Source organism: Macaca nemestrina, chromosome 7, assembly GCF_043159975.1.
Source record: "Macaca nemestrina isolate mMacNem1 chromosome 7, mMacNem.hap1, whole genome shotgun sequence".
Taxonomy (NCBI): Eukaryota; Metazoa; Chordata; class Mammalia; order Primates; family Cercopithecidae; genus Macaca; species Macaca nemestrina.
In genome coordinates this window covers 177829434-177855662 of record NC_092131.1, presented here as the reverse complement: position 1 = coordinate 177855662, position 26229 = coordinate 177829434, and the positions used below count along the sequence as shown (strand labels likewise).

The 26229-nt window shown below is 45.3% G+C and overlaps 1 protein-coding gene across 1 annotated transcript in view; it reads left to right on the top strand.

The window, feature by feature from the left end:
* Positions 1-26229, top strand: part of LOC105497431 (HECT and RLD domain containing E3 ubiquitin protein ligase 2) — a 222446-nt gene that overhangs the window by 184896 nt on the left and 11321 nt on the right. Inside the window, exons 75-85 of the mRNA XM_071067311.1 lie at positions 246-371; positions 806-961; positions 1352-1467; positions 1568-1766; positions 7930-8144; positions 15321-15498; positions 16069-16230; positions 17867-17958; positions 18155-18294; positions 23737-23924; positions 24685-24882. Of these exons, the coding sequence (XP_070923412.1) occupies positions 246-371; positions 806-961; positions 1352-1467; positions 1568-1766; positions 7930-8144; positions 15321-15498; positions 16069-16230; positions 17867-17958; positions 18155-18294; positions 23737-23924; positions 24685-24882 (1770 nt within the window). The remainder of the gene's footprint in view (positions 1-245; positions 372-805; positions 962-1351; positions 1468-1567; positions 1767-7929; positions 8145-15320; positions 15499-16068; positions 16231-17866; positions 17959-18154; positions 18295-23736; positions 23925-24684; positions 24883-26229) is intronic.

The following is a 26229-nucleotide window of genomic DNA, read 5'->3' as shown; positions in this document are numbered from 1 at the left end:
TTTCTCTGGAAGCGGATGTGCTGAAATCATTGTGAACCTTCTGAGATGAGTCTTCAGACTCCTCTTTTTTATTTTAGTGTTTATGTTCTTTTAGCTTTTTTCCTACTTGAGAATTTTGATAAGCTTTTTTTGTTTTTTAGAAGAAATAGTACCAACATAATGAAACATTTGACCATAGAAGCAAATGGTCACCCTCCCCTGCAGCCTGGATTCCTGTGATGGAATACTGTTCTCTTGTTTCTTAGAGTTTTACAGGTAGTGCTCTTGCTGCTTTGGTGAAAGGTCTTCCAGAAGCTTTGCAGAGGCAGTTTGAATATGAAGATCCTATTGTGAGGGGTGGCAAACAGCTGCTCCACAGCCCATTCTTTAAGGTAATGTTTGACTTATTTTTTAAAGTGACAATAGAGCTATTTGACTGAAAGAGCCACTGAGAGCTGTCATGTACAGTGTGTGTGTTTTAGGCCTCTGAGGGCAGCTGTAGGTATTCCTGAAGTCAAATATGAAAAAATCTCAAGAAATGATCGTGTAATCTAAACCCTTAAACCATAAGCCTGTCACCGTTAGCATGCCTTGAGATGCACAGGTGTTCTTGTCACTTAATGGCAGGCAACAAGAGTTGGTCTATGGCAGGTGGCTAGGAACGGTCAGAGATCTATCTCCACATCACTGATGGTGGCCGTATCCTTGCTGTGTGCCCATGGCAGTCATCCTGGAATAGGAGGTCCTGCGGAAGGAGTCACAGAAACTTTGGCCTGTTCACTGCATTTCTGAGCGTCCCTGTGTTTGTCATTTTTGATGCCTGCAGGTACTGGTAGCTCTTGCTTGTGACCTGGAGCTGGACACTCTCCCTTGCTGTGCCGAGACACACAAGTGGGCCTGGTTCCGGAGGTACTGCATGGCCTCCCGCGTTGCTGTGGCCCTTGACAAAAGAACACCGTTGCCCCGTCTGTTTCTTGATGAGGTATTGCATGATGTTTTGGAATCACTTTTGGGATGCAAAAACATTCTTTGGCTATAGTGTAAAAAGATGCCAATATTATGAGACACAGAAAAATTTCGCTTGCCAAGGAATGTCAAAGAAAATAACACATAGGTGAAAATGAGTGAACTGTCACTGTGAATTTCAGTTAAAGTGTATTTTTAGTAAAATACAGATAGATTGATACTGTCTAGACATTATTAATATGTTAGACTTGATGCAGTCATTATTGGCTTTGCCCATGAGCCGTAACATTACAGTGTTGCTCTTCCCTCATATTTTCAGGCAGGGATTCTTTCTGTCTTTCCTTAGTATTTATCTATTTTGTTGAGATGGGTGTTTGATTTGTAACATCATAATAATTTTGTTTAGGTGGCTAAGAAAATTCGTGAATTAATGGCAGACAGCGAAAACATGGATGTTCTGCATGAGAGCCACGACGTTTTTAAAAGAGAGCAAGATGAGCAGCTTGTGCAGTGGATGAACAGGTTATTCTGTTAGAAACAAGCAGTAATGTCGATTGAGAGCGCGAGAGGCCGTGTGCGTTGTTCTTTCCCATGGCAAATGCTCACTTGATGTTTGTTATAGGCGACCAGATGACTGGACTCTCTCTGCTGGTGGCAGTGGAACAATTTATGGATGGGGACATAATCATAGGGGCCAGCTCGGGGGCATTGAAGGTGCAAAAGTCAAAGTTCCCACTCCCTGTGAAGCCCTCGCAACTCTCAGACCCGTGCAGTTAATCGGAGGGGAGCAGACCCTCTTTGCTGTGACGGCTGATGGGAAGGTAAGGGCGCTTTTTCTGTGTCACAGGGTCATTGAGCCTGAGATAGTTGTGGCTAAAGGTGTGTGTGGTTCTTAGCACATGCAAGGATCTGTACTCAGGATTAATAGTACTGTGGTATGCAGGAAGCAGCTAGAGTTTAAGATACTTTTGTATAATCTTTAAATTAAAAAAAAAATTTTTTTGAGACAGAGTTTTGCTCTTTGTTGTCTAGGCTGGAGTGCAATGATACGGTCTTGTCTCACTGCAACCTCTGCTTCCCGGGTTCAAGCAATTCTCCTGCCTCAGCCTCCCAAGTAGCTGGGATTACAGGTGCCTGCCACCACTCCTGGCTAACTTTTGTATTTTTAGTAGAGACAGGATTTCACCATGTTGACCAGGCTGGTCTCGAACTCCTGACCTCAGATGATCCACCCACCTTGGCCTCCCAAAGTGCTGGGATTACAGGCGTGAGAGCCACCACACCTGGCCAATTTTTTTTTTAGTTTTGAAAATACGTCATGTATACAAAAGTATTACAATTTTTGTTTGTGTATCACTCATTAGATGTATTTCTTGCTTGCTATTGTAAATACTATCTTTTAAAAAATTTATTGCTGCTGGCCTGGTGCAGTGGCTCACGCCTGTAATCCCAGCACTTTGGGAGCCCAAGGCAGGTGGATCACCTAATGTCAGGAGTTCGAGACCAGCCTGGCCAACAAGGGGAAAACCCTGTCTCTACTAAAAATACAAAAATAAGCCCGGCTCGGTGACATGTGCCTGTAATCCCAGCTACTCGGGAGGCTGAGGCAGGAGAATCACTGGAACATGGAAAGCAGAGGTTGCAGTGAGCTGAGATCATGCCACTGCACTCCAGCCTTGGTGACAGAGCAAGACTCCGTCCACTGCACCCCCTGCCCCCCCCCAAAATAAAAGATTACCACTGATATATAGAAATATAGGATGTTTATATTTTGACTTTATGTTTGGTGACCTACTTGACGCTCACCATTCGAGTTTATCTGAAGATTTCTTGTATCTTCTTCATAGAGTGCCGTAGTCTCTAAGTGAATTCTGTCCCTTTCTTTCTAGCGTACCTCTCGTTTGTTTTTCCCGTTTGTGTGGGAGAAAGGGAGCTCATGGTGCGGGCTGGGGTTGCGGTGTGATGCTGGGTAGGAGTGGGCGGAGGCTCCTGCCTTGATCCAGACTGGAGCAGGCGCAGATGGAGCGTTCCCAGGCTTCCAGTGGGGTTTGAGTAGAAGCCCTTCATCAGGATAGGCATGTTTCCTTCTGTTTCTATTCATCAGTGGACACTGATTTCTGTTCAACACTCTTTCTGTATGTTTTGAAATGTTCTTTCATAGATGTTTTCTTTTCTTTTTTTTTTTTTTTTGGAGACAGAATCTCACTCTGTCGCCCAGGCTGGAGTGCAGTGGCACAGTCTCAACTCACTGCAACCTCCGCCTCCTGGGTTCAAGCGATTCTCCTACCTCAGCCTCCCAAGTAGCTGGGACAACAGGCGCCTACCACTACGCCTGGCTAACTTTTTTTTTTTTTTGTATTTTTAGTAGAGACGGGGTTTCACCATGTTGGCCAGGCTGGTCTTGAACTCCTGACCTTGTGATTTGCCCACCTCGGCCTCCCAAAGTGCTGGGATTACAGGCGTGAACCACCGCTCCTGGCCGGTGTTTTTTCTAATGGGTTAGTATAGTCAGTTGGATTAATTGGTTTTCTCATATTAAAGAAACTTGCATTCTTTGGATAAATCCAGTTTGGTCAGGATCTGTATCTAGCTTGTGTTTGTGATTGTTTTGTTTAGATTTTTGGGAGATCCTATTCATGAGTGAGATACTCTCATGTAATGTTCTGTCTCACACACATTTATCATTGCATAATTTCTCTGGGTCAGGACTCTGGAGGCAGCATAACTCCATCCTCCAGCTCAGAATCTCAGCAGGCTGCAGTCGTCTTGAGGCTGTCCGAGTCCGAGCAAGGATTCAGTCCCTTGTGGACCTTTGGGCTGAGGCTTCAGGCCCTCATGAGCTGTTGGCAGAGCCTCCCCTCACTCAGTCCGTTGCCACGTGTCCATAGAGGGTCTCACAGCGTGGCAGCTTCTGTCAGCAAGGGCAAGGGAGGCGCAGGGGAGGGAGCACCAGCGAGAGAGAGTGGAGCGAGACAGAGCCACAGTCCTGTGTAACTGTATCACAGAGGTGGCACTCCATCATTCTTGCCCTGTTCTGTACATCAGAAGCAGGTCAGTAAGTCCCGCTCACACTCAGGGAGAGGGAGCTGTAGGCATACTTGGAGGTATGCAGGCTTGTTTCTAAACCAACACAGTAAAGCAAGTGTCTTCACAAAGCAAGTCACACAAATTTCTTGGTTTCCTGGTGGGTATAAAAGTCTGTGTAGACTATACTCTGTTAAGTCACGTCTTCAGACTCCACTTCTAATTCCAGTTCTCTCGCTGTTTCCACCACATCTGAGGTCACTCATTCCACTTGTCTTGAACCCCTCAAGATCATCCATGAGGGTTGGAATCCACTTCTTCCAATTCCCTGTTAATGCTGATATTTTCACCTCCTCCCATGAATCACAAATGTTCTTACTGGCATTTATAATGGTGATGGCTTTCCAGAAGGTTTTCAATTTAGTTTGTCCACATCCATTAGAGGAATCACTGTCTATAGCAGCTATAGCCTTATGGAATGTATTTCTTAAATAACAAGATTTGAAAGTTGAAATTACTCCTTGATCCATGTGGCTGCAGAAAAGATGATGTGTTAGCAGGCATGAAAACAATTTTAATCTCTTTGTACATGTTCATCAGAGCTCTTGGGTGACCAGGTACATTGTCAATGAGCAGTAATAGTTTGAAAGAAATCTTTTTTTCTGAGCAGTAGGCCTCAGTAGTGGGCCTAAAATAGTCAGTGAACCATGCTGTAAACAAACGTGCCTCCAGGTTTTGTTCTGTTTCTGGAGCACAGTCAGAGAGGAGTTACCATAATTCTTAAGGGCGCTAAGATTTTCAGAATGGTCAATGAGCATTGACTTCAACAAATTCAGCTAATACAGACCAGCTGCATTAGCCCCTAACAAAAGATCTGAAGCTTTGACGGCAAACATTGACTTCTCTGTAGCTATGAACGTCCTAGATGGCGTCTTCTTCCGATGGACGGTTCCATCTACGCTGAAAGCCTGTTACTTAGTGTGGCCATCTTCATCACTGATCTTGGCTAGATCTTCTGGGTAACTTGCTGCAGCTTCTACATCAGCACTTGCTACTTTACCTTGCACTTTTATGTTATGCAAATGGCGTCTTTCATCAAACTTAGGAACGAATCTCTGCTACCTTCAGACTTTCTGCAGCCATCTCACCTCTCTTAGCCTTCGTGGAATTGAAGAGAGTTAGGCTGGGTTAGGCTTTGGCTTAAGGGAATGTTGTGTCTGTTTTGATCTTCTGTCTATGCCAGTCAAACTTTCTCTATATCTGCAATAAGACTGTTTTGCATTCTAATCATTTGTGTGTTAATTGTACTTCAAGAACTTCTTACTGGGTAACTGGCGCGAGAGGCCCAGCTTACAGCCTGTCTTGGCTTTCAATGTGCCTTCCTCACTAATCTTAATCATTTCTGGCTTTTGACTTAAATGAGAAATATGCAACTCTTCCTTTCACTTGAACTCTTAGAGGCCACTGTAGGGTTATTAAGTGGCCTAATTTCTATATAAGTTGGGTCTCAGGGACACAATAGGGAGGTCTGAGGAGAGGAGAGGTCTGAGGAGAGGGGAGATCTGAGGAGAGGGAGAGGTCTGAGGAGAGGGAGAGGTCTGGGGAGAGGGGAGGTCTGAGGGGAGGGGAGGTCTGAGGAGAGGGGAGGTCTGAGGAGAGGGGAGGTCTGAGGAGAGGGAGAGGTCTGGGGGGGGGGGAGAACAGCTGTTGGCGAAACAGTCAGAACATACACAGCATTCACCGCTTAAGTTCACCGTCTTCTATGGGTGTGGTTTGTGGTGCCTCAAAACAAGTACAACAGTAACATCAAACATTAGTGATCACAGATCATCATAACAGATAAAATAATAATGAAAAAGTTTAAAATATTGCAAGAATTTTCAAAACATGACATAGAGACAGTAAGTCAGCACGTGCTGGTGGAAGAATGGTGCCGAGAGACTTGATCAGTGTAGGGTTGCCACAGACCTTCGGTTTGTAAACAACAGTATCTGGAGGTACAGTAAAGCGAGGCACAGTCAAATGGGGTGTGCCTGTACACAAGAGCGCGCATATTTGGAAGCAGGGATCACTGTGAACCGTGTCAGAGGCAGACTGCTAGCACAGGTGTCGACGTGGTCTAGCCTCACAAAAAGGTTTGAAATATAGTTCCTCTTTGTCAATTCTCAGGAGAATTCTGTTTCTTTTCGTTGCTTCTCTGGTTATTTTAACATATGTAGTTAAAAACCTAAAGTTAATTAGTATTTCTCCCCTCCTCCCAATCAGTGACCCCTTGTTACCCAGTGTTTGGGTTCTAACCTATTCCCTCTGCCATAGACATTATTGTTGTTGTTTTGGTTGTTTTATATGGACCGTAGTTTTTTTACAGTTAGCCAAATGTTGCACATCTTTGCTTACTGTCATTTCTTACCATCATTTGTTATGTCTCAGATCTTACAAAATAATTTCCTTCTCCTTTATCATATCTTTTTCAGTTTACTTCAGTGAAATTCTTTTGTTGGTTAATTCTGATTGTTTCAAAATATCTTTATTTTGTCCTTTTTCTAGGGTAGGGGTTGGTAAGGACTTTCTGTAAAGGGTACAATAGTGTTTTCAGCTTTGGGTCATGTGGTCTCTTGCAACTTCAAAAGCAGCCCTGGACATACTATAAATGAGTGGGTGTGGCTGTGTTCCAGTAAAACTTCATTTACAGAAAGAAATGATGGGCCTCATGTGGCCCATGGGCTATAATTTGCCAGTAGTTATGAATCCTCAGGGGCAAGCCTCTGTCTCCCTGTCAGAGCTGAGGCTGAGAAGGGCAGCTTTCTCTGTTGTTCTTATTTCTTATTCGCAGTCACTGAGGGGCAACCCTTTGGAGCCCCACTTTCTGCAGGAAGTCCTTGGAGGCGCGCCGCATTACCGTGCACCCGAGAGCCTTACACCCTCCCCACTGAAGCTGGCTTTGGAGGCGGAGGTTGTTTATCCACCTGAGTTTGGGTTTCACTTCCTGCGTTGGCCCTTGTGGCTTCCTTACTATTATGTCAGTGCAGCAGCACGTTCGAAAGGTGTCTGAAACAGCATGGAACAGCGTTTAAGTTTTTATCAGGACGGATGTTTGCCTTCATTTGGAAAACGGCAGTCTGATTGCATGTGTATGTGTTTTTACATTAATCTTTTTTTTTTTTTTTTTTTTTGAGGCGGAGTCTTCACTCTGTCGCCCAGGCTGGAGTGCAGTGGCACCATCTCGGCTCACTGCAAGCTCCGCCTCCCGGGTTCGCGCCATTCTCCTGCCTCAGCCTCCGGAGTAGCTGGGACTACAGGCGCCCGCCACCGCGCCCGGCTAATTTTTTGTATTTTAGTAGAGACGGGGTTTCACCGTGTTAGCCAGGATGGTCTCGATCTACTGACCTCGTGATCCGCCCACCTCGGCCTCCCAAAGTGCGGGGATTACAGGCGTGAGCCACCGCGCCCGGCCCATTAATCATGTTTTTTAAAATTAATCATAGATGTTTTGTGTCCTAAAACATTCCCACTTAGATTTAAAAAAAAAGAAAAGACTTTTTTTCCCGTGTGGTTTATATGCTGCCCTGCTGAAATACTAAAATGTGTTTATGTTCTTTTATGGATATGTTTTTGTGGCTGTTATTGTCAGAGATTTGCGTATAGTAGGTAATTAAATTGTTTTTTGCTTTTCTTGGTGTTAATTGTAGTTGGTATTCTACACAAAAATGGAAGAGTTTCCAGGGAGAAGACCTTATTTTCACAATATGTTTTTTGAATTTGGAATTTCTAATAGTCATGTTTTTATTTCATTTGTAGAACTTTGGTAGAGCACGTATAAACTCATAAACTTACATTCCTGAGATTTTTAACTTTAAATTTTATTTCTATGTGATAAAAATGTCTAAAGCATGGATTTATGAATTACTAAATTTGGGGGATATTGAGATTGGAAACTGATGTTGCTTTTTCTTCTCTTAGCTGTATGCCACTGGGTATGGTGCAGGTGGCAGACTAGGCATTGGAGGGACAGAGTCGGTGTCTACCCCAACATTGCTTGAATCCATTCAGCATGTGTTTATTAAGAAAGTAGCTGTGAACTCAGGAGGAAAGCACTGCCTTGCCCTGTCTTCAGAAGGAGAAGTTTACTCTTGGGGTGAGGCAGAAGATGGGAAGCTGGGGCATGGCAACAGAAGGTATGATGTGAAGACATTATTTCAACCTTCTATTTGTCTTTGTTTGTTTGTCTTGATGCTGCTGCAGTTTATTGGCTCTTTGTTTTCCAAGGTAACATTTATAGCAATCTGCTCAAACTAAATAATGTGAATGACTCATTTGGCAGAAATAGTGTTACGTTCCAGTATGAAGGCTTACCCATATGACTCCTCTGTGGAGAGGAAAAGTCAATTCTGAGTTTTTGACAAGTCCTAAGTCAGTGGTTTTTTTGTCCTTCTCCTTTAAATCATCTGAATCACGTTTGGCATTTTGTGTAACATGTGTGGTACTAGAACTGCACATACAGAGAAAATGGCAGGAGTGAGGAAGAAAGCACACAGCATTGACACCATTTTTTAAACAAACGAACCAAACTCACAAGTTTTAAAAAATTAATGAGAACTACCAAACAGATTGTAGTAACAGGGGCTTTCCTATCCTAGGAATAACTAAAACACCATATAAAATATATTAAACTGGTCCGGTGTGGTGGCTCACGCCTGTTATCCGAGCACTTTGGGAAGCTGAGGTAGGCAGGTTGCTTCAACTCAGGAGTTCAAGACCAGCCTAGGCAACATGACAAAACCCCATTTCTACGAAAAATAGAAAAAAAATTAGCCAGATGTGTGGCACACACCTATAGTCCCAGCTACTTGGGAGGTGGAGGTTACAGTGAGCTGAGATTGTGCCACTGCATTGCAGCCTGGGTGACAGAGTGAGATTCTGTCTTAAAAAATAAAATAAACAACAGTCCCAAAGACATTGAATATCAGGCAACAAAATACAGTGTTCTCTGAATCATGGGAAACAAGGAGAATTCTCAGGGATGATGGTTAATGGTACAAAAATATAGTTAGGTAGAATGAATAAGATCAAGTGTGATACCACAACAGGTGACTATAGGCAACAATAACTTGTTGTATGTTTTAAAGTAACTAAATTATAATTGGATTGTTTGTGACACAGGAAAGGATAAATGCTTGAGGTGATGGATAACCCATTTATCATTATTTATAATAATCATCTGATATGATTTTAATCATGATATTATTTATAATAATCATCTGATATGATTATTACATACTATATGCCTGAATCAAAATATTTCATATACCCTGTAAATATATACATCTATGTACCCACAAAAATTAAAAATTAAAATGTTTTTTAAATGAAAAATAAAAAACAAGGCAAGTTCTAAAAATTGCCCAATGCACTTCCTGTAGAAAGTTTCCAGGCTGTGACACAGGAAAGAGAACACCAGGCAGATTCTGGCAGACTCCCTTAGTATAGAGGAGATAGAACTGGAAGTCCAGGGAGGCCAAGATATACAGAGTCTGCAGAGTACCAGAGTGGAGAGAGCTGCACAGAGAGGACTGCGGAGACCTGCAGAGCCTAATACAGCAGTCACAGCTGTGAGGTTGAAGAACAGACTGCCCAAAGGATGAGAAAGAATAGTCCCCAGAGCTCACATGGCAGGGAGACGGAGCTAGATCCCCAAACCTCACAGTTTACAGGGCAACGATTAAAGTACTAAGAATGATGTTACCCAGTATTGGTGAAAAATTAGCCACAGACGAATTGTTGCTATCATCCCACCAACAAAGCTTAAAAGCAAGTAACTTATCACAGAGATCAAAGCTCAAGAATATTTTTATGAATACAAACATAAACCACCCAATAAGGTAAATTTCACAATTTCCTGCATCCAGTAAAAAATTACCAACCATGCAGGGGAGCAGGAAAATACAGCTTACGTGAGGAGAAAAGTCATCAGTTGAAACTGACTCAGAAATGGTATCAGTGGTAGAATTACTAGATAAGAACTTTATTAAAATAGTTATTTTAACCATATACCGTATCTTCAGGAAGCTAGAAGAGAACTTGAATGTGTTAGATAAAGCCTGGAAGATACTTAAATGCCCAAATCAAAGTTCTAAAGATGAAAAATACATTGGATGGAATTAATGGCAGATTAGACATTACAGGAAAAAAAGATCAGTGAACTTGAAGACATAATGAAAGAAACTATCCAGAATGAAACAGAAAGAAGACTGTACAAATGAACAGAACATCAGAGAGGTGAACTGTAGGACAACCTCAGATGTCCTAATATATGCATAATGAGAGCCACCAAAGGAGGGGAACATGCAGCATTTTGAAGAAATAATGGCTAAAAAATTTCCAAATTTGTTGAAAACGATAAATCTACTGATTCAAGATGTTTAAAGAACCCTAAGCAAAAGAAACATGAAGAAAACTACACCAAGGTGAATGGATCAAGACCAGAGATAAAGAGAAAAATGTTTTAAAAGCAGCTGGGGTGAGGATGGGCCGAGGAGGGTGACCAAACAAGTTACAAGAAGAAAGATAAGCCCAGCTGCAGATGTCTCTGAGGAATCACGCAAGCTAGAAGACAGTGGGTTTTCTCTAAGTAAAAATTATTGCCAACGTATTTTTTTTTTTTTACTCAGCAGAAATATTTTTTCAAGAATGAAGTTGAAATAGAGTTGTTCACATAAACAAAAACTGAAAGAACCACAGACCTGCACAACCAAAACCTTAAACGAATTTCTTTAAATAGAAGGAAGGTTATACCAGATAGAATCATGAATCTATCAAAGGAATGAAGAAACGTTAATGTCACGACGTTTTTCCTTACCATACAGATCTTTGAAAGAGATAATTGAGTATGTCAGGCACATAATACAAATAAGTTAAGGTGTTTAAAACCTACACAGAAGTTAATTGTAACACAAAGCTGGGGGGAGGAAGTGGAAGTAGACTTGGGGAGTTCTTACACAGCGGCAATATAGGACTTCAGAGTAGACTGTGATAAGTTAGAGATGTAATCTACACACCCCCAAAGCAATCACTGAAATAACACAGGAGTTTTTATCTGATGAACCAACAAAGAAGTTGAAGTGAAGTCGTAAAACATAATCAGTTCATCCAAAAGAAAGCAAGAGGAAAATGGCAACAAAGAACAGATAAATAAGCAAGATACAGATTTAAACCTAAGACGCACACACATTTTTTTTAGAGCTGGGGTCTTCTTTTGTCACCCAGGCTGGAGTGCAGTGGCATGATCATGACTCACTGCAGCCTTGAATTCCTGGCCTCAAGCAATCCTCCTGTCTCAGCCTCCTGAGTAGCTAGGACTACAGGTTCGTGCTGCCACGCCCAGCTAATTTATTTTTATTTTTTGTAGAGGTGAGGTCTTGCTTTGTTGCCCAGGCTGGTCTCAAACTCCTGGCCTCAAGCAGTCCTCCTGTCTCAGTCTCCCAAAGCACTGGAATTATAGGTGTGAGCCGCTGCACCCCAGCTGCCAAATATGTTAATCACATCAAATGTAAATGATTCAAACAGCCCAGTTAAAAGTCAGAAGTTGTTAGAATGGATATAAGAGCAAGATCAAACCATATGCTGCCTTCAGGGGTCCCACTTTAAATACAGACACATAAATAGGCTAAAAGCGAAAGGACAGGGAGATACATACCATGCTAATGTACATCAAAAGAAAGCTGGAATGCCTGTGTTAATGTCATACAAAGTAGAATTCATAGCAAACAATATTGACAGGGACAGAAAGAATAGTATCCAGATGATGCAGTGGATTGTTCATCAAGAGGACATAATATCTTAAACCTTTGCACCCTTCAGAGTAGATCTTCCGGATACATGAAATTAAAATAAAACTGCATGGAGAAATAGACAAATCCCCAGTTGTAACTAGAGATTCGAATACCCCTTCTTCAATTATTGATAGAACAAGTACATAAAAAAAATGGATAGAAGATTTGAACAGCTGTATCAACTAACTTGACCTAACTGACATTTTTTAGAACACTCTACTGGACAAACTACATTCTTTTCAAGTGCATGAGGAATACCTACCAATATAGATCATGATTTGGGCCATAAAACAAATCTTACACCTCAGAAAGATTCAAGTTATGTACAATATGTTCTCTGTCCGCAGGGAAATTAAATTAGAAATTAATAACAGATTCCTGGAAAACCTCCAGTATTTTGAAAGTAAAACATTTCTAAATAACTGATGGGGCTGGGCGCGGTGGCTCACGTCTGTAATCCCAGCACTTTGGGAGGCCGAGGCGGGTGGATCACGAGGTCAGGAGTTCGAGACCATCCTGGCTAACATGGTGAAACCTCGTCTCTACTAAAATTACAAAAAATTAGTCGGGTGTGGTGGCGTGCGCCTGTAGTCCCAGCTACTTGGGAAGCTGAGGCAGGAGAATGGCGTGAACCCGGGAGGCGGAGCGGAGCTTGCAGTGAGCCGAGACTGTGCCACTGCACTCCAGCCTGGGCAACAGAGCGAGACTCCATCTCAAAAAAAAAAACAAAAAAAAAACTGATGGATCAAAGAATGAATCAGAAAGTAAATTACAAATAATTTTGAAGAGTGAAAATGAAAACAGTGTACCAAAATGTGTGGGATCCAGCAAAAGCAGAACTTAGAAGGAAATTTATTGCATGAAATGCCTATTTTAAAAAAGAAAAATGGTCTCAGAACTATGACCTTAGTATCCATCTTAGAAAAGGACAATAAGGATGGATACAATCCAAAGTAAACACAAGAAAGAGAAGGAGTAAGAAAGAGCAGAGCAGAATCCATAACATAGAAAATGGAAAAACAATAGAGATAAAGGAAACAAAAACCAGTTCTTTGAGAAGATCAATATAATTGTTAAAATCTCTGTCTAGACTCATCAAGAAAAAAGGAGATTACAAATTTTAGAAATATTAGGAATAGAGAAGTTTTCCTCACCCCAGGGTATACAGATATTAAAAAATAATTAAGCATAATGTACAACTTAATGCTAAGAAATTTGACTTTTTAGATGAAATAGACAAGTTCCTCAAAGGACACACACTCTTCACAGCTCACTCGAGAAGAAATAGATGACTTGAGTAGAATAGCGATGTGTCTAAGAAATTGAATTTCCTGCAAACAAATGTCTGGGACCAGATGACTGGTGATTTCTAACAGACATGTAGCTAACAGATAACAATTCTTCATAAACTTTTTCAGAAAATTGGCAGAGGGAGTTCTCAACTCGTTTTTCTGAGGATAGCTTTACTCATATCAAAGTCAGACTCAGCCATTCCTAGGAAAATACAGATCAATATCCTTCATGAACATAGATGTAAAAGTTTTTAATGTTGAATTAAGTAATACATAGTGTGGCCAAGTGAGATATTTTTGCCAGAAATCACAAGTTTGGTTTAACATTAGAAGAATCAATCAATGTAAAAAAGAAAACTATATGATCATCTTAATAAAGAGGAGGAAAAAAGTAATTTGGCAAACTCCAACATCCATTTCTATAAAATCTCTGAGTAGTCTAGGAATAAAAGATCTCCTCCTTTACCTGATAAAGGGCATCTCTGTTAACCTAGAGCTTAGATTGTAGTTAATGGCAACAGATGGAAAGCTTTCCCCGAGTTGAGGATCAAGGCAAGGATGTCTGCTATCACCACTTCTCTTCAACATTGTACAGCAGGTTAAGTAAGTGCAGTATAGCAGTGCAAAGAAATAAAAGGCATCTAGATTGAAAAGAGAATTAAAACTGTCTTTTTTGCAGAAAACATTGTTTATGCAGAGAACTTGATGGTGTTTACAAAAAGTTACTAGAACTGATAAGTGAGGCTAGCAGTGTTGAGGGATAGAAGATCAATAAATAAAAGTTTCTTATATGTCTATACATATACATATATATAACCAGAAAGTGAAATTTTAAAATACCATTTACCCTCTTCCCAGAATTGAAAAACTAAGGGATAAATCTGACCCAAAAATGTGAATGACCTGTAGACAGAGGACTACGAAGTATTGCTCAGATAATTTTTGAAAGACCTAAAGTCACGAGGGGGCATGCTGTGTTCATGGAGCAGAAGAGTCCGTATTGTTAATTTGCTGGTTATCCTCAAATCTGTAGATTCAACACCTTCTCAATCAAGCTTTCTATAGAAATCGATAAGCCAAACATAAAACGTATGGAGATGCAAATGGCCTAGAATAGTCCAACCAACTCTGAAAACGAGGAAAAGGTCGGAAGACTTGCACTACCTGACTTAAGCCTCATTTTATAGCTGCAGTAAACAATGTGGTTTGGTGCTGGCATAAAGAGAGAGGCAGATACATCAGTGGAGCAGAAGAGAGAATCCAGAAACTGGCAGGCAGTACTGACAAGACGAGTGTGGAAAAATGAAACTGGACTTCTCACAATTTCTAGTGCACAGTTTATAAGAGTACACAGCCAATTCATTGGAGAAAATACACTCTTTTCAACAAGTGGTTTTGAATAATTGGTTAGCCTATGGCAAGAAATGAACTTAAATTCGTACTTTACACCATATCCCAACATTAATTCAAAATGAACCAAAGTCATGAATGTAAAACGTAAAACTAAAAAGTTCTAGAAGAAAACATGAGAAAATTTTTGTGACTTTAGGTCAGAAAAGATTTTTAGATTGAACTCCAAAAGCATGATTCATGAAAGGAAGATATAACTTGGACTTTATAAAAATTACGAACTGTTCTTTGAAAGACACTGTGAAGAGACTGAAGCCATGAGTGGCAAAGGATATTCACAATCATATAATCTGACTAAGGTCTGATAGCCACAATATATAAAGAGCTTCTTTCAAAACTTAATAAGAAAAAGTTTGTTATCAGTAGTCACTGTGTTACAGACTAGTGGCATGCATATGTTAAAACTCCTTAATGAATTGTTAATTCTTAGTGGGGGTGAGGTGCAAACTTTCCTCGTAGGGCCAGATGGTGACTATTTTAGGAGTTGCATATGATTCTTTTGTTTTTTTTTAAACCCTTTAAAATGTAAAACCTGTTCTCAGCTCATAGACCTCTGAAAAATGGGCTGTGCTTCGAACTTGGCCCGGTATGTGTGGTCACTTTCCAGCCTCTGAGTCAGAACTGGGGAAGCCCTGCCCTCTGGCCTTGTACTGGAAGGAGGTCGGACGTGGTGACCTTTTGAGTTCAGGTCTGAATGATTCTTCTTGATTGGTTTAGCAATTAACTGATTAGGAAGGTGTAGATTGAGAGGTATTTAATACGCTGAAAAATGTTTAAGAAGAAAAATGTATTTCCGTTCTATTTGGTGACTTTTTTGCAGTCCGTGTGACCGCCCTCGTGTCATTGAGTCTCTGAGAGGAATTGAAGTGGTCGATGTTGCTGCTGGTGGAGCCCACAGTGCCTGTGTCACAGCAGCCGGGGACCTCTACACGTGGGGCAAAGGCCGCTACGGCCGGCTGGGGCACAGCGACAGCGAGGACCAGCTGAAGCCGAAGCTGGTGAGGAGGCGCCGTGTGCGGGGGCCGGGGGCTGCACGCTCCTCGCTGCTGCTGTCACATGGGGCGGTTTGCCACTATCGCTATGATTTTAAAATTCCAAAGTATTTGCTCTTCTAGATTTTTTTGGTTTTAGGGTTGTTGGTCATAGCCCCATTTACAAGTAGAAGTTCTTTCTGGTGGAAATAAAAACCATCTTGGTACATATTTCTTCCATGAGTCATTTAAACATCCTTTTCTTTGTAGTAGTAAATATTGCTTGGCGTCTAGAAAAATGCTTTGGCTTCGGGAAGGCCCACTGTATTTTTGGGTGCCAGAAGTGAATAAACAGCCTTCGTGGTGATGTAGGGTTGGCTCATCAAAGACACTAATACCTCCTCCTATCGTTCAGATGCGTGTAGTTCAAACAGATGAAGGTGCTTTCTCTTTTGTCTTATAGGATTTTAGAAATCATCTCTGTAAAGGCTTAAAACAGGTACCCCCATAAAAAAAGAATGGCAGTGTTGTGAAGCCACTCCTGTGGCAAGCCTTCTTGTGTTGTGCTCGGCCAACCCAAGTCCCTTTTCTCTGAAGGTGGAGGCGCTGCAGGGCCACCGTGTGGTAGACATCGCCTGTGGCAGCGGAGACGCCCAGACCCTCTGCCTCACGGACGACGACACTGTCTGGTCCTGGGGGGACGGGGACTACGGCAAGCTTGGCCGAGGAGGCAGCGATGGCTGTAAAGTGCCAATGAAGGTACTTCCCATTCTTGCCCTGCCCAGTGCCCTCCCAGCTCACCCCAGTCAGGGGTCCCCAGGGGCCCTCTGGGAAAACACGGCCTCAGAGCCCCCATTACTGACCCTCTGTGTGCACTTTAACCTCCTCTTTACCTTCTTTCTAGTAAATAGAGTGGGTAATTGGCTAGAAAGTGTGTGGAGGGCCTAGAGGGAATAAGGTGTTTTATGTGCTGTGTGCGTTCTTTTGAGAAGTGGATGGGATCATCCGGGCACCGTGGAGCCCCCCGGTTTATTTAGCATGTAGGCTCACACTCTCTCAGTTCATAGTGGTGTGGAGTTGCCATGGCTCATGCCTGGGGAGTGCCAGTGCTTGCTAAAGGGACTGCATCTGGGTTAGCCAGGGCCACCTCAGGTGGGTGTCCTGTGAGGAACGAGAGTAGGGCCTGCACCAGCGCCCGAGTCCTGCAGCCCTGGTGGGGTCGGCGGCTCTGCTCCACACAAGCCTCGTGGCTCCAGGTGATTTTTTAGCTTTGCCAGAATGTCTTTTGTTCTTATGAACGGGTGGCTGGTATGTGGTTCAGGTCCTGCACACGTTGCTCAGTGACATCAGTGTGTGCAGCACACTGCCGTGTAGCCCAGGCGCTCTGCTGGGTACTTGGGAGCCTGGCGCTGTGAACCTATCTCTGCCCAGCCTCCTCTCTCGTGGGGCTGTGGGGTTGCAGGTGTGGCACAGGTGCCTCTGGGGCAGACCCTCGCCAGTGGCATGCTGTGGGGTTGCAGGTGTGGCACAGGTGCCTCTGGGCAGACCTCGCCAGTGGCATGCTGTGGGGTTGCAGGCGTGGCACAGGTGCCTCTGGGGCAGACCCTCGCCAGTGGCATGCTGTGGGGTTGCAGGTGTGGCACAGGTGCCTCTGGGGCAGACCCTCGCCAGTGGCATGCGTCAGAGGCCCCTTCTTGCGGGAAAGAGCCTGGGCTTTGCACGTTCAAGGGCGAGGATGCTGGGCATCAGAGGGGCTGGAGCAGGATGTCCTGAGGCCATTGTGGTAGGGCCAGACACCAGGGGAGAGCTCATTAAGAGAATGAAGTCAGTTTTAATTAATTTGAGTTTAGAATTGAATATGAGAACTTACATATGAGAGCAATCGCCGAGGTCATGAGGAGCAGCTTGCAGGATAAGGAAAAGTGTTGACTGGCAAGTGTGCAGTGTGGAGGATGGGTAGGGCCCACTGCTCTTGGCCATCCCTCCCCTTGCCTGCTGCTCCTTCCCCACGGGCCTCTGGTCTGAGAGGGCTGGGACAGGTGAGGAGAGACACAGGGACTGCTGGATTATGGTGCTGCTGCACAGCGAAGCACGGCTGGGGGAGGCCATTCTGGGGAGAGGCTTGCAGGCCTCACCTGCAGAGCTTCCCCTTCCAGTGCCATGTGCTGGGTCCCGCCGGGCCACAGTGTGCCAGTGGGCACGTTGTCAGTCACGGTCCCCCCTGCTTTCTGGGAGTGCTCAGATTAAGTGGAATATGATTTTCAGTTGCACTAATTATTCATCATAGATACAAGTTTTCAGAATTCCTACTAGATTTAGTTAAATCTCAGTGTGGTTATAGCAGTCCGCAGGGGCCTTGATGCTGTCTGTCTAATTGAACTTTTTCCCCTTCTAGATTGATTCTCTTACCGGTCTTGGAGTAGTTAAAGTGGAATGCGGATCCCAGTTTTCTGTTGCCCTTACCAAATCTGGAGCTGTTTATACCTGGTATGCAAAATTCTGTTTAAACCCACTAAAACCAGATTTTAACTGGGGTGTGCGCACTACCTTTTCATGGACGGGAATGTACCTTCTGCAGCAGGCTATGGTTGTGTCCTGAAGAGCAGAGGCTGCCCAGGAGGCTGGGCAGGGTGGTCAATGAGATGACCTTGCTCCATAATTTCTATGCTTCCTTCATGTGCAGGGGCAAAGGCGATTATCACAGGTTGGGCCATGGATCGGATGACCATGTTCGAAGGCCTCGGCAGGTCCAAGGGTTGCAGGGAAAGAAAGTCGTCGCCATCGCCACTGGCTCCCTGCACTGTGTGTGCTGCGCAGAGGACGGTAGGTGGGGCTCGGCGCTGCAGGACTGAGGCCGGTGAATCGAAGAGGGTTGCTTGAGCATAAATGACATGCACAGCCTTAAAAGGGGGCACAGGCCTCTCATCCCAGCACTTTGGGAGGCTGAGGCGGGCGGATCACGAGGTCAAGAGATCGAGACCAGCCTGGCCTACACGGTGAAACTCCGTCTCTACTAAAAATACAAAAATTAGCTGGGCGTAGTGGTGCGTGCCTGTAATCTCAGCTACTCAAGAGGCTGAGGCAGGAGAATTGCTTGAACCCGGGAGGTGGAGGTTGCAGTGAGCCAAGGTCGTGCCATTGCACTCTAGCCTGGCAACAGAGCAAGACTCTGTCTCAAAAAAAAAAAAAGGAGGCAAAGGCTGGGGCTTATACCATGTCCTGAGAGTCTTATCTGCAGTCAGCAGGGCTTTGGCCCTGTCATTTTCAGCCCCTGCTGTTAAACCTGTGAAAGAGTTCTACTTATTACTTATTACTGGGCTGTGCAGAACAGAGCTAGCAGCCAGCCTGAGACATGTCCTTAGACGGACCTGCTGCAGGCTTGGCCCTATGCTGGTGTCTGGGAACCTGGGTTTTGGGAAGACTACCCTGTTCCCTAGGTGGTAAGTGTGGTTCACTGTGCCTGAACTGTCTGTACAAGTGATGTGGTTTGTGCAGAAACCTGCTTTCCTTGGTCTGGAACTTGTTACACGCCAGGAAGGGGGTGCCTGTGTGATCAGCCCCGATGGAAACCCTGGGCCTGGAGTCTCTACCCAGCTTCCCAGAAGACAGCACTTGACACAGCTCAGTGCTAGGGCAGTTAAGCTTGTCCTGTGTGGCTCTTGTGGGAGAGGACTCTGGAAGCTTGCTCCTGGTTCCCCCTCTGCTTTGCCACAGGTCCCCATCCCTGTGCTGGTCTTACTGTGTGTCCTCTTGCCGTGATACGCTGTAGCTCTGAGCAGGAGTGTATGCTGAGTCTTGTAAGTTGTGCTGGAGAATCACGAGTGTGGGGTTGGTCCGGGGAACCCTGACATGATGGCGAAAGGGACTTTTCAGGTCGAATGAAGTTTGTGAATCCGCTGACTTGTTATGGAGATTATTCTGGATTATTTAGTGAACTCAGTGTAATTACACAGACCTTTTGATCAGAAAAGAAGGCACAGGAGTCAGTCAGAGATGTGACTGAAGAGATAGTAGAAAGATTTTCGAAGTCTGAGAGCTCTCTACCCTCTGTTGCTGGCTTTCGTGGAGGAGCAGGGTGGGGGAATGGGGTGGCCCCTGGAAGCTGAGAATAGCTCAGCCAGCAAGGAACCTGGACCTCAGTCCCACAGAGAACCGAGCCGTGTCCGAATGAGCAAGGAAACTCTCCCCGGGGCCTCTGGGAAGGGAGACCCATGCGGGACTTCCGACCCGCAGAGCGAAAGGATCCTAAGTGTGTGTGGTTTAAGCCAGCCGGACAGTGGGGATGTGTTATGGCAGCGGTGGAAAATGTGGGCGCCATCTTTCACTAACATGGCCGTCCCGCAAACTGTGCTCCTTGTTAAAGCCTTTTTTTTTTTTTTTTTGAGACGGAGTCTCGCTCTGTCGCCCAGGCTGGAGTGCAGTGGCCGGATCTCAGCTCACTGCAAGCTCCGCCTCCCGGGTTCACGCCATTCTCCTGCCTCAGCCTCCCGAGTAGCTGGGACTACAGGCGCCCGCCACCTCGCCTGGCTAGTTTTTTTTGTATTTTTTAGTAGAGACGGGGTTTCACCGTGCTAGCCAGGATGGTCTCGATCTCCTGACCTTGTGATCCGCCTGCCTCAGCCTCCCAAAGTGCTGGGATTACAGGCTTGAGCCACTGCGCCTGGCTGTTAAAGCCTTTGGTGAGTTATATAAGCACGCACCCTTTAATCATTTCACTGTCCTGTGACACTCCCTCAGTGCCTGGCATCATCCTTTCACTTCCTCAGTCTTCCTGGGCCTCTGGCAACTTGACACCAGTTATTTTGTAGCACGTTCTTCAGTCTGGGTTTTTTCCGGTGTTTCTGCCGTAGGTTCGGGTTGTGTGTCTTTGATCGTCACAGTTCATCCTTGCAGGTGACATGCAGTTTGTCTCCTTTCTGATGATGCTCACTACAGTCGCTTGGTTACGTTGCTGTCTGCTGTGCTTTTCACCGTGGACATTGTTTATAATAAGGATTTGGTAGGGACACCTGAATCTACTTAAATATTCCTTTCTTATGCAGCTTTGAATGAATTCATCATGGATCCTAATGTATTCATTGGGGTATAGAGTCTTTTCCTGTTTGTTTTGATGCTCTAGTTGTGCTCTGTATGGCTGGCTCTGCCCCCTTGTGTGTCCCCGTTGTCTGGGAGAACTTCCCTGCTCTGGCAGAAGAACATCAGCCGCCTCTTGGTCCCGCCGTGCCCCACGCCTCGACCTGGCCATTTCTCCAAGGAGCCTGGCGTCTGTGGAGGAGAATGGCCTTGAGCAGACAAGGTCTGGATGATGGGTGAGCTCATTGCTATTGAGGCGTCACCGCTCCCCAGGCCTCCTCAATGGGCAAAGCCAGGGACTGGTCATGTAAACAATACCCCGGTTTATGTTTGATGTTTCCTTCTGGATCTGCATGTGTGTTGAAAGCTGTGAGTTTCCACCAGTATCCCCAGGACCAGTTCGGATCCACAGGGTTCATTCCAGTTTTCTCTTGGCAACCTTGCAGCTCCTTTCTCTCTGGCAGTTTGGCCCCCTAACCCCGTGCATAACCAGCGTCTCATCCTCCGGTGCGTGGCTCCTCCCCTCACATGTGGGGGTCTTGGCTAACCCCCATCGGACCTAGCACCTGGGTGGAAGCCCTCCTCATGCTCGAGGACTCATTCCCTGTGCCCGGCTGCGTCTGCAGAGACGCCCTCCTCACCTTGTGTGTGCAACACCCGCCTCGTGGCTTTAGCAGCAACCTGCGGGGAGCAGGCAGGGACAGGAGACAAGCACAGGGGAGCAGACAGGGGCAGGAGACAAGCATAGGGGAGCAGACAGGGGCAGGAGACAAGCACAGGGGAGCAGACAGGGGCAGGAGACAAGCACAGGGGAGCAGGCAGGGGCAGGAGACAAGCACAGGGGAGCAGGCAGGGGCAGGAGACAAGCACAGGGGAGCAGGCAGGGGCAGGAGACAAGCACAGGGGAGCAGGCAGGGGCAGGAGACAAGCACAGGGGAGCAGGCAGGGGCAGGAGACAAGCACAGGGGAGCAGGCAGGGGCAGGAGACAAGCACAGGGGAGCAGGCAGGGGCAGGAGACAAGCACACTGCCCTTGATCACACAGGCATCACACTTTCCAGACACCCGAGGAGCTAGATTTGACAAGGCTAATGGTGTCTCCAGAGAACGTGAGCCTTGTTTCCATCCCGGTCACCAGGGACCTTGCCTGAGAATATTTTCTGGTGGTGTTTCTTGGTTGAGGTCCAACACGGTGCACTGAAAAGTGTGATGATTCTCGTGAATGGTGCATCTTATGTTTAGGGTATGAATACAAACTGCATGTTCTTTTTGTATGTTATTTTTTAAATTTATTTTTATTTCAACAAGTTTTTGGGGCACAGGTGGTGTTTGGTTACATGAATAAGTTCTTTAGAGGTGATTTCTGCAACGTGGTGTACCCATCGCCCAGGCAGTGTACACAGTACCCAATGTGTAGTCTTTTATCCCTCACTCCTCTCCTACCCTTTCCCCCGAGTCCCCAAAGTCCATTGTGTCATTCTTAAGCCGCTGCATCCTCATAGCATGAGAACATATGGTTTGGTTTTCCGTTCTTGAGTTACTTTACTTAGAATAATGGTCTCCAGTCCCATGCAGGTTGCTGTGAATGCCATCGTTTCATTCCTTTTTATGGCTAGTAGTGTTCTGTGGTGTATATACACCACATTTTCTTATCCACTCATTGATTGATGGGCTTTGGAGCTGGTTCCATGTTTACGTAACTGCAAATTGTGCTGCTATAAACATGCGTGTGCAAGTACTTTTTCAAATAGTGACTTCTTTTCTTCTGGGTAGATACCTAGTGGTGGGATTGCTGGATCAAATGGTAGATCTACTTTTAGTTCTTGGAGGAATCTCCACACTTTTCCACAGTGGAGCATGGAAAATGCTTTCCGTCACAGCGCATTTTCACAGATAGCTTGTTTCTGGTTTTTATCCCCTCTAGAGGGAAAATCTCAATGGGTTGTACTGGTTTCTGTTCCCACCAGCAGTGTGTTCCCTTTTCACCACATCCGTGCCAACATCTATTATTTGCTTATTTATTTATTTTATTATGGTCATTCTTGCAGGAGTGAGGTGGTATCACATTGTGGTTTTGATTTTTAAAACATGGATTTTAAGGTGGATCACGAGGTCAGGAGTTCGAGACCAGCCTGACTAACATGGTGAAACCCCATCTCTACTAAAAACACAAAAATTGACTGGGGCGTGGTGGCACGCACCTGTAATCCCAGCACTTTGGGAGACCGAGGCAGGCGGATCGTGAGGTCACGAGTTCAAGACCAGCCTGAGCAACATGGTGAAACCCCATCTCTACTAAAAATACAAAAATTAGCCGGGCATGTTGGCGTGCTCCTGTAAGCCTAGCTACTCAGGAGGCTGAGGCAGGAGAATCACTCAAACCCGGGAGACGGAGATTGCGGTGAGCCAAGATCACACCACTGCACTCCAGCCTGGGCGACAGCGTGAGACTTCGTCACAGTGATTCATGCCTGTAATCCCAGCACTTTGGGAGATGAGGTGGGAGGATCACTTGAGCTGGGGAGGTTGAGGCTGCAGTGAACCGTGATCATGCCAGTTTACTCCAGCCTGGGCAACAGAGTGAGACCCTATCTCAAAAGAAAGTATAAAATAAATCAAACAGACTTTTCCTCTTCTGTTTCACATGCAAGAGCAATTTGGGATGTTAGGGATATTGCTATCTGTTCTAACATTATTCCGATGGATTTGGGATGTTCAGGATATTGCTATCTGTTCTATTATTATTCCAATGGATTTGGGATGTTCGGGATATTGCTATCTGTCCCGATATTATTCCGATGGATTTGGGATGTTCGGGATATTGCTGTCTGTTCTGATGTTATTCCGATGGATTTGGGATGTTCGGGATATTGCTGTCCTGATGTTATTCCGATGGATTTGGGATGTTTGGGATATTGCTGTCTGTTCTGATAGAGGCCTGGTGGCCAGCAGGGGCTGTGGCGAGTCCTGGGAAGTACGCTCGCCTCTTTGGACGTGTAGTTAGCGTGTATTCACATTTAGGTCATACGTAAAGCAGACATTCACGTCTAGGTCAGATGTAAAGTTGACGACTAGGTCAACACCCAGCTGAAGGGCAGGGAGCGTTGGTTCTCTGTGTGATGGGAAGACATTGGCAGCCATGCGTTTGTTGGCCCTAGTGTACAGGTTCTGATTCTAAATGCACTTCATTCAGGTGAGGTTTATACATGGGGCGACAATGATGAGGGACAGCTGGGAGATGGAACCACCAACGCCATCCAGAGGCCTCGGTTGGTAGCTGCCCTTCAGGGTAAGAAGGTCAACCGTGTGGCCTGTGGCTCAGCACATACCCTCGCCTGGTCGACCAGCAAGCCCGCCAGCGCTGGCAAACTCCCAGCACAGGTGAGTCCGGGCAGGCTGGGTGGGTCGGGGGCGAGCAAAGTGTGCTCCTGTCACGTGCTGCATCCTGTCGTTGTGTATTTACAGAGGCTTCTTGGTGAAAGTAATTCAGGCTCAGTAGATGTTAACCAAACAGTGTATTTACGAGCCTCGATATTTGGCTGGTTGTGGTGGCTCATGCCTGTAATCCCAACACTTTGGGAGGCCGAGGTGGGCGGATTGCCTGAACTCAGGAGTTCGGGACGAGCCTGGACAACACAGCAAAACCCTGTCTCTGCAGAATTAGCTGGGCATAGTGGCGTACACCTGTAGTCCCAGCTACTTGGGAGGCTGAGGGCTGAGGTGGGAGGATCGCTTGAGTCTGAAAGGTTAAAGCTGCAGTGATTGCACCACTGCCCTCTTGCCTGGGTGACAGAGTGAGACCCTGTCTCAAAAAAAACCTTAATATTCATGCCAGCCAACATTCTGTGTGTACGGTGTGTATCACCTTCTAAGATATCTTATAACCCTCACCACTGTTCTGATGTACATGCCTCACGCTTCTTAGTAAATATATTTGTATAGACAAATTTTTTTTTTACAGTCAAATTGGACAGAATACTATTTTAAAAGCAGCACAGTGAGGTTTTGTAAAGCAAACTCAGAAACCATAATGCTTCTCTGGTTTTGAAACAATTGTTTTCAGAATCCTTAATGGGTGTCACACTGTGGCCCCCCTGTGCCTTTGGTGCCTGAGGGGCTGAAGGCCGTTTCTGTGTTCCAGGTCCCCATGGAGTACAATCACCTGCAGGAGATCCCCATCATCGCACTGAGGAACCGCTTGCTGCTGCTGCACCACCTCTCCGAGCTCTTCTGTCCCTGCATCCCCATGTTCGATCTGGAAGGCTCGCTCGACGAAACTGGACTCGGGCCTTCTGTTGGGTTCGACACCCTGCGAGGAATTCTGATATCCCAGGGAAAGGTATTCGAGTGGCATTCTTTGCTCTAGGGGAAACTGGTGTCTTCAGTACATTGTAACCCAACAGAATTCCGATCCTGGGAATAGAACACATAGAATACGGCTCATTCAGCAAATGTTCACGGACTGCCTCCTGCATGCCAGGCTGTGTTCTGGGTATTTTATTTTATTTTTTTTGTATTTTTTAGTAGAGACGGGGTTTCACCGCGTTAGCCAGGATGGTCTCGATCTCCTGACCTCGTGATCCGCCCGTCTCGGCCTCCCAAAGTGCTGGGATTACAGGCTTGAGCCACCGCGCCCGGCCATTATCAATGAGAAAACAGACAAAAATTTCCTCCCTTTTGGAGCTTATATTAAAAACAAACAGTATGGTGCTGCATCTCTGCTTCGTAATCTCTGCCTCTCACCGCTCCAGAAGGATGAGGTGGGCCTTCATAAACTCAGCCTTTGTTCCTGCGGTCCTCCTCTGCCTGCCTGGCCTTGTGGCATTATGGCAAGTTCCACTGACACAGGAAGGCGGGCGATTGGACTGTTTCTCCCGGGATGTCCAGCAGAGGGGGCCAGGAGTCACAGATAGCTTACCTTGAAGGTCCATGCCTGAATGTGTAGAGATTGCTGGCCAAGTGAGAATGAACAGGGGTGAGTAATACAGTCATGAGTGAGGGCATCTGAAAGTCACCAGGCAGCTTTTGACCTGTAGATGTTGCTAATAATTGGAGCTTTCTAGAGGTTGGGTTAGTTTCTGGCAAGCAGCTTGACGAGAGGATCTCGAAGGGGCTAATGATCCTACGGCAGGGGCATCTCTGTGTGGGGAGGAGCTTCAGAATTGGATTGAGGAACACTAATCCTGACTGGGATTCTGTGATATGTTTTGTTGTCAGATATCATGGCCCATTCTTAGTGATTTAATAACATTGAGATGTTTTGGAGTCCTGTCCCAGCAGGTTACTTTTTAAAGACTGGTTTTGTTTCCACTTGACTAGAACGATTTCTGCTGAACGGGACTGGGGCATTCATTTTACTTTCATGTGTGCCTGAGGGTGGAGGTGATGAGGCTTGTGTTTAATGGAAAGATCATCTCTCTGATGAGAGAGGCAGAAGAAATCGTAGGCAGGTAAAATGGATAGGAAATGTAATTTCAATTACTATTCAATAATAAAAAGTAGCAATTAATTAATTTTGCCTTCTTTTTTTAATCCTTCAAAGTTGTGATGATAATAGGCAGTGCAGAGGTAAAAAACCTTTCTTTGCAGGGAGAAAAATGGTGAGAGGAGGGGCATGTCCCACCTGGCCCTGTACGAGTGTTGTGCAGGCTGTGAGCAGGGCATGGGTGGGAGCTGGTGTGTGGTA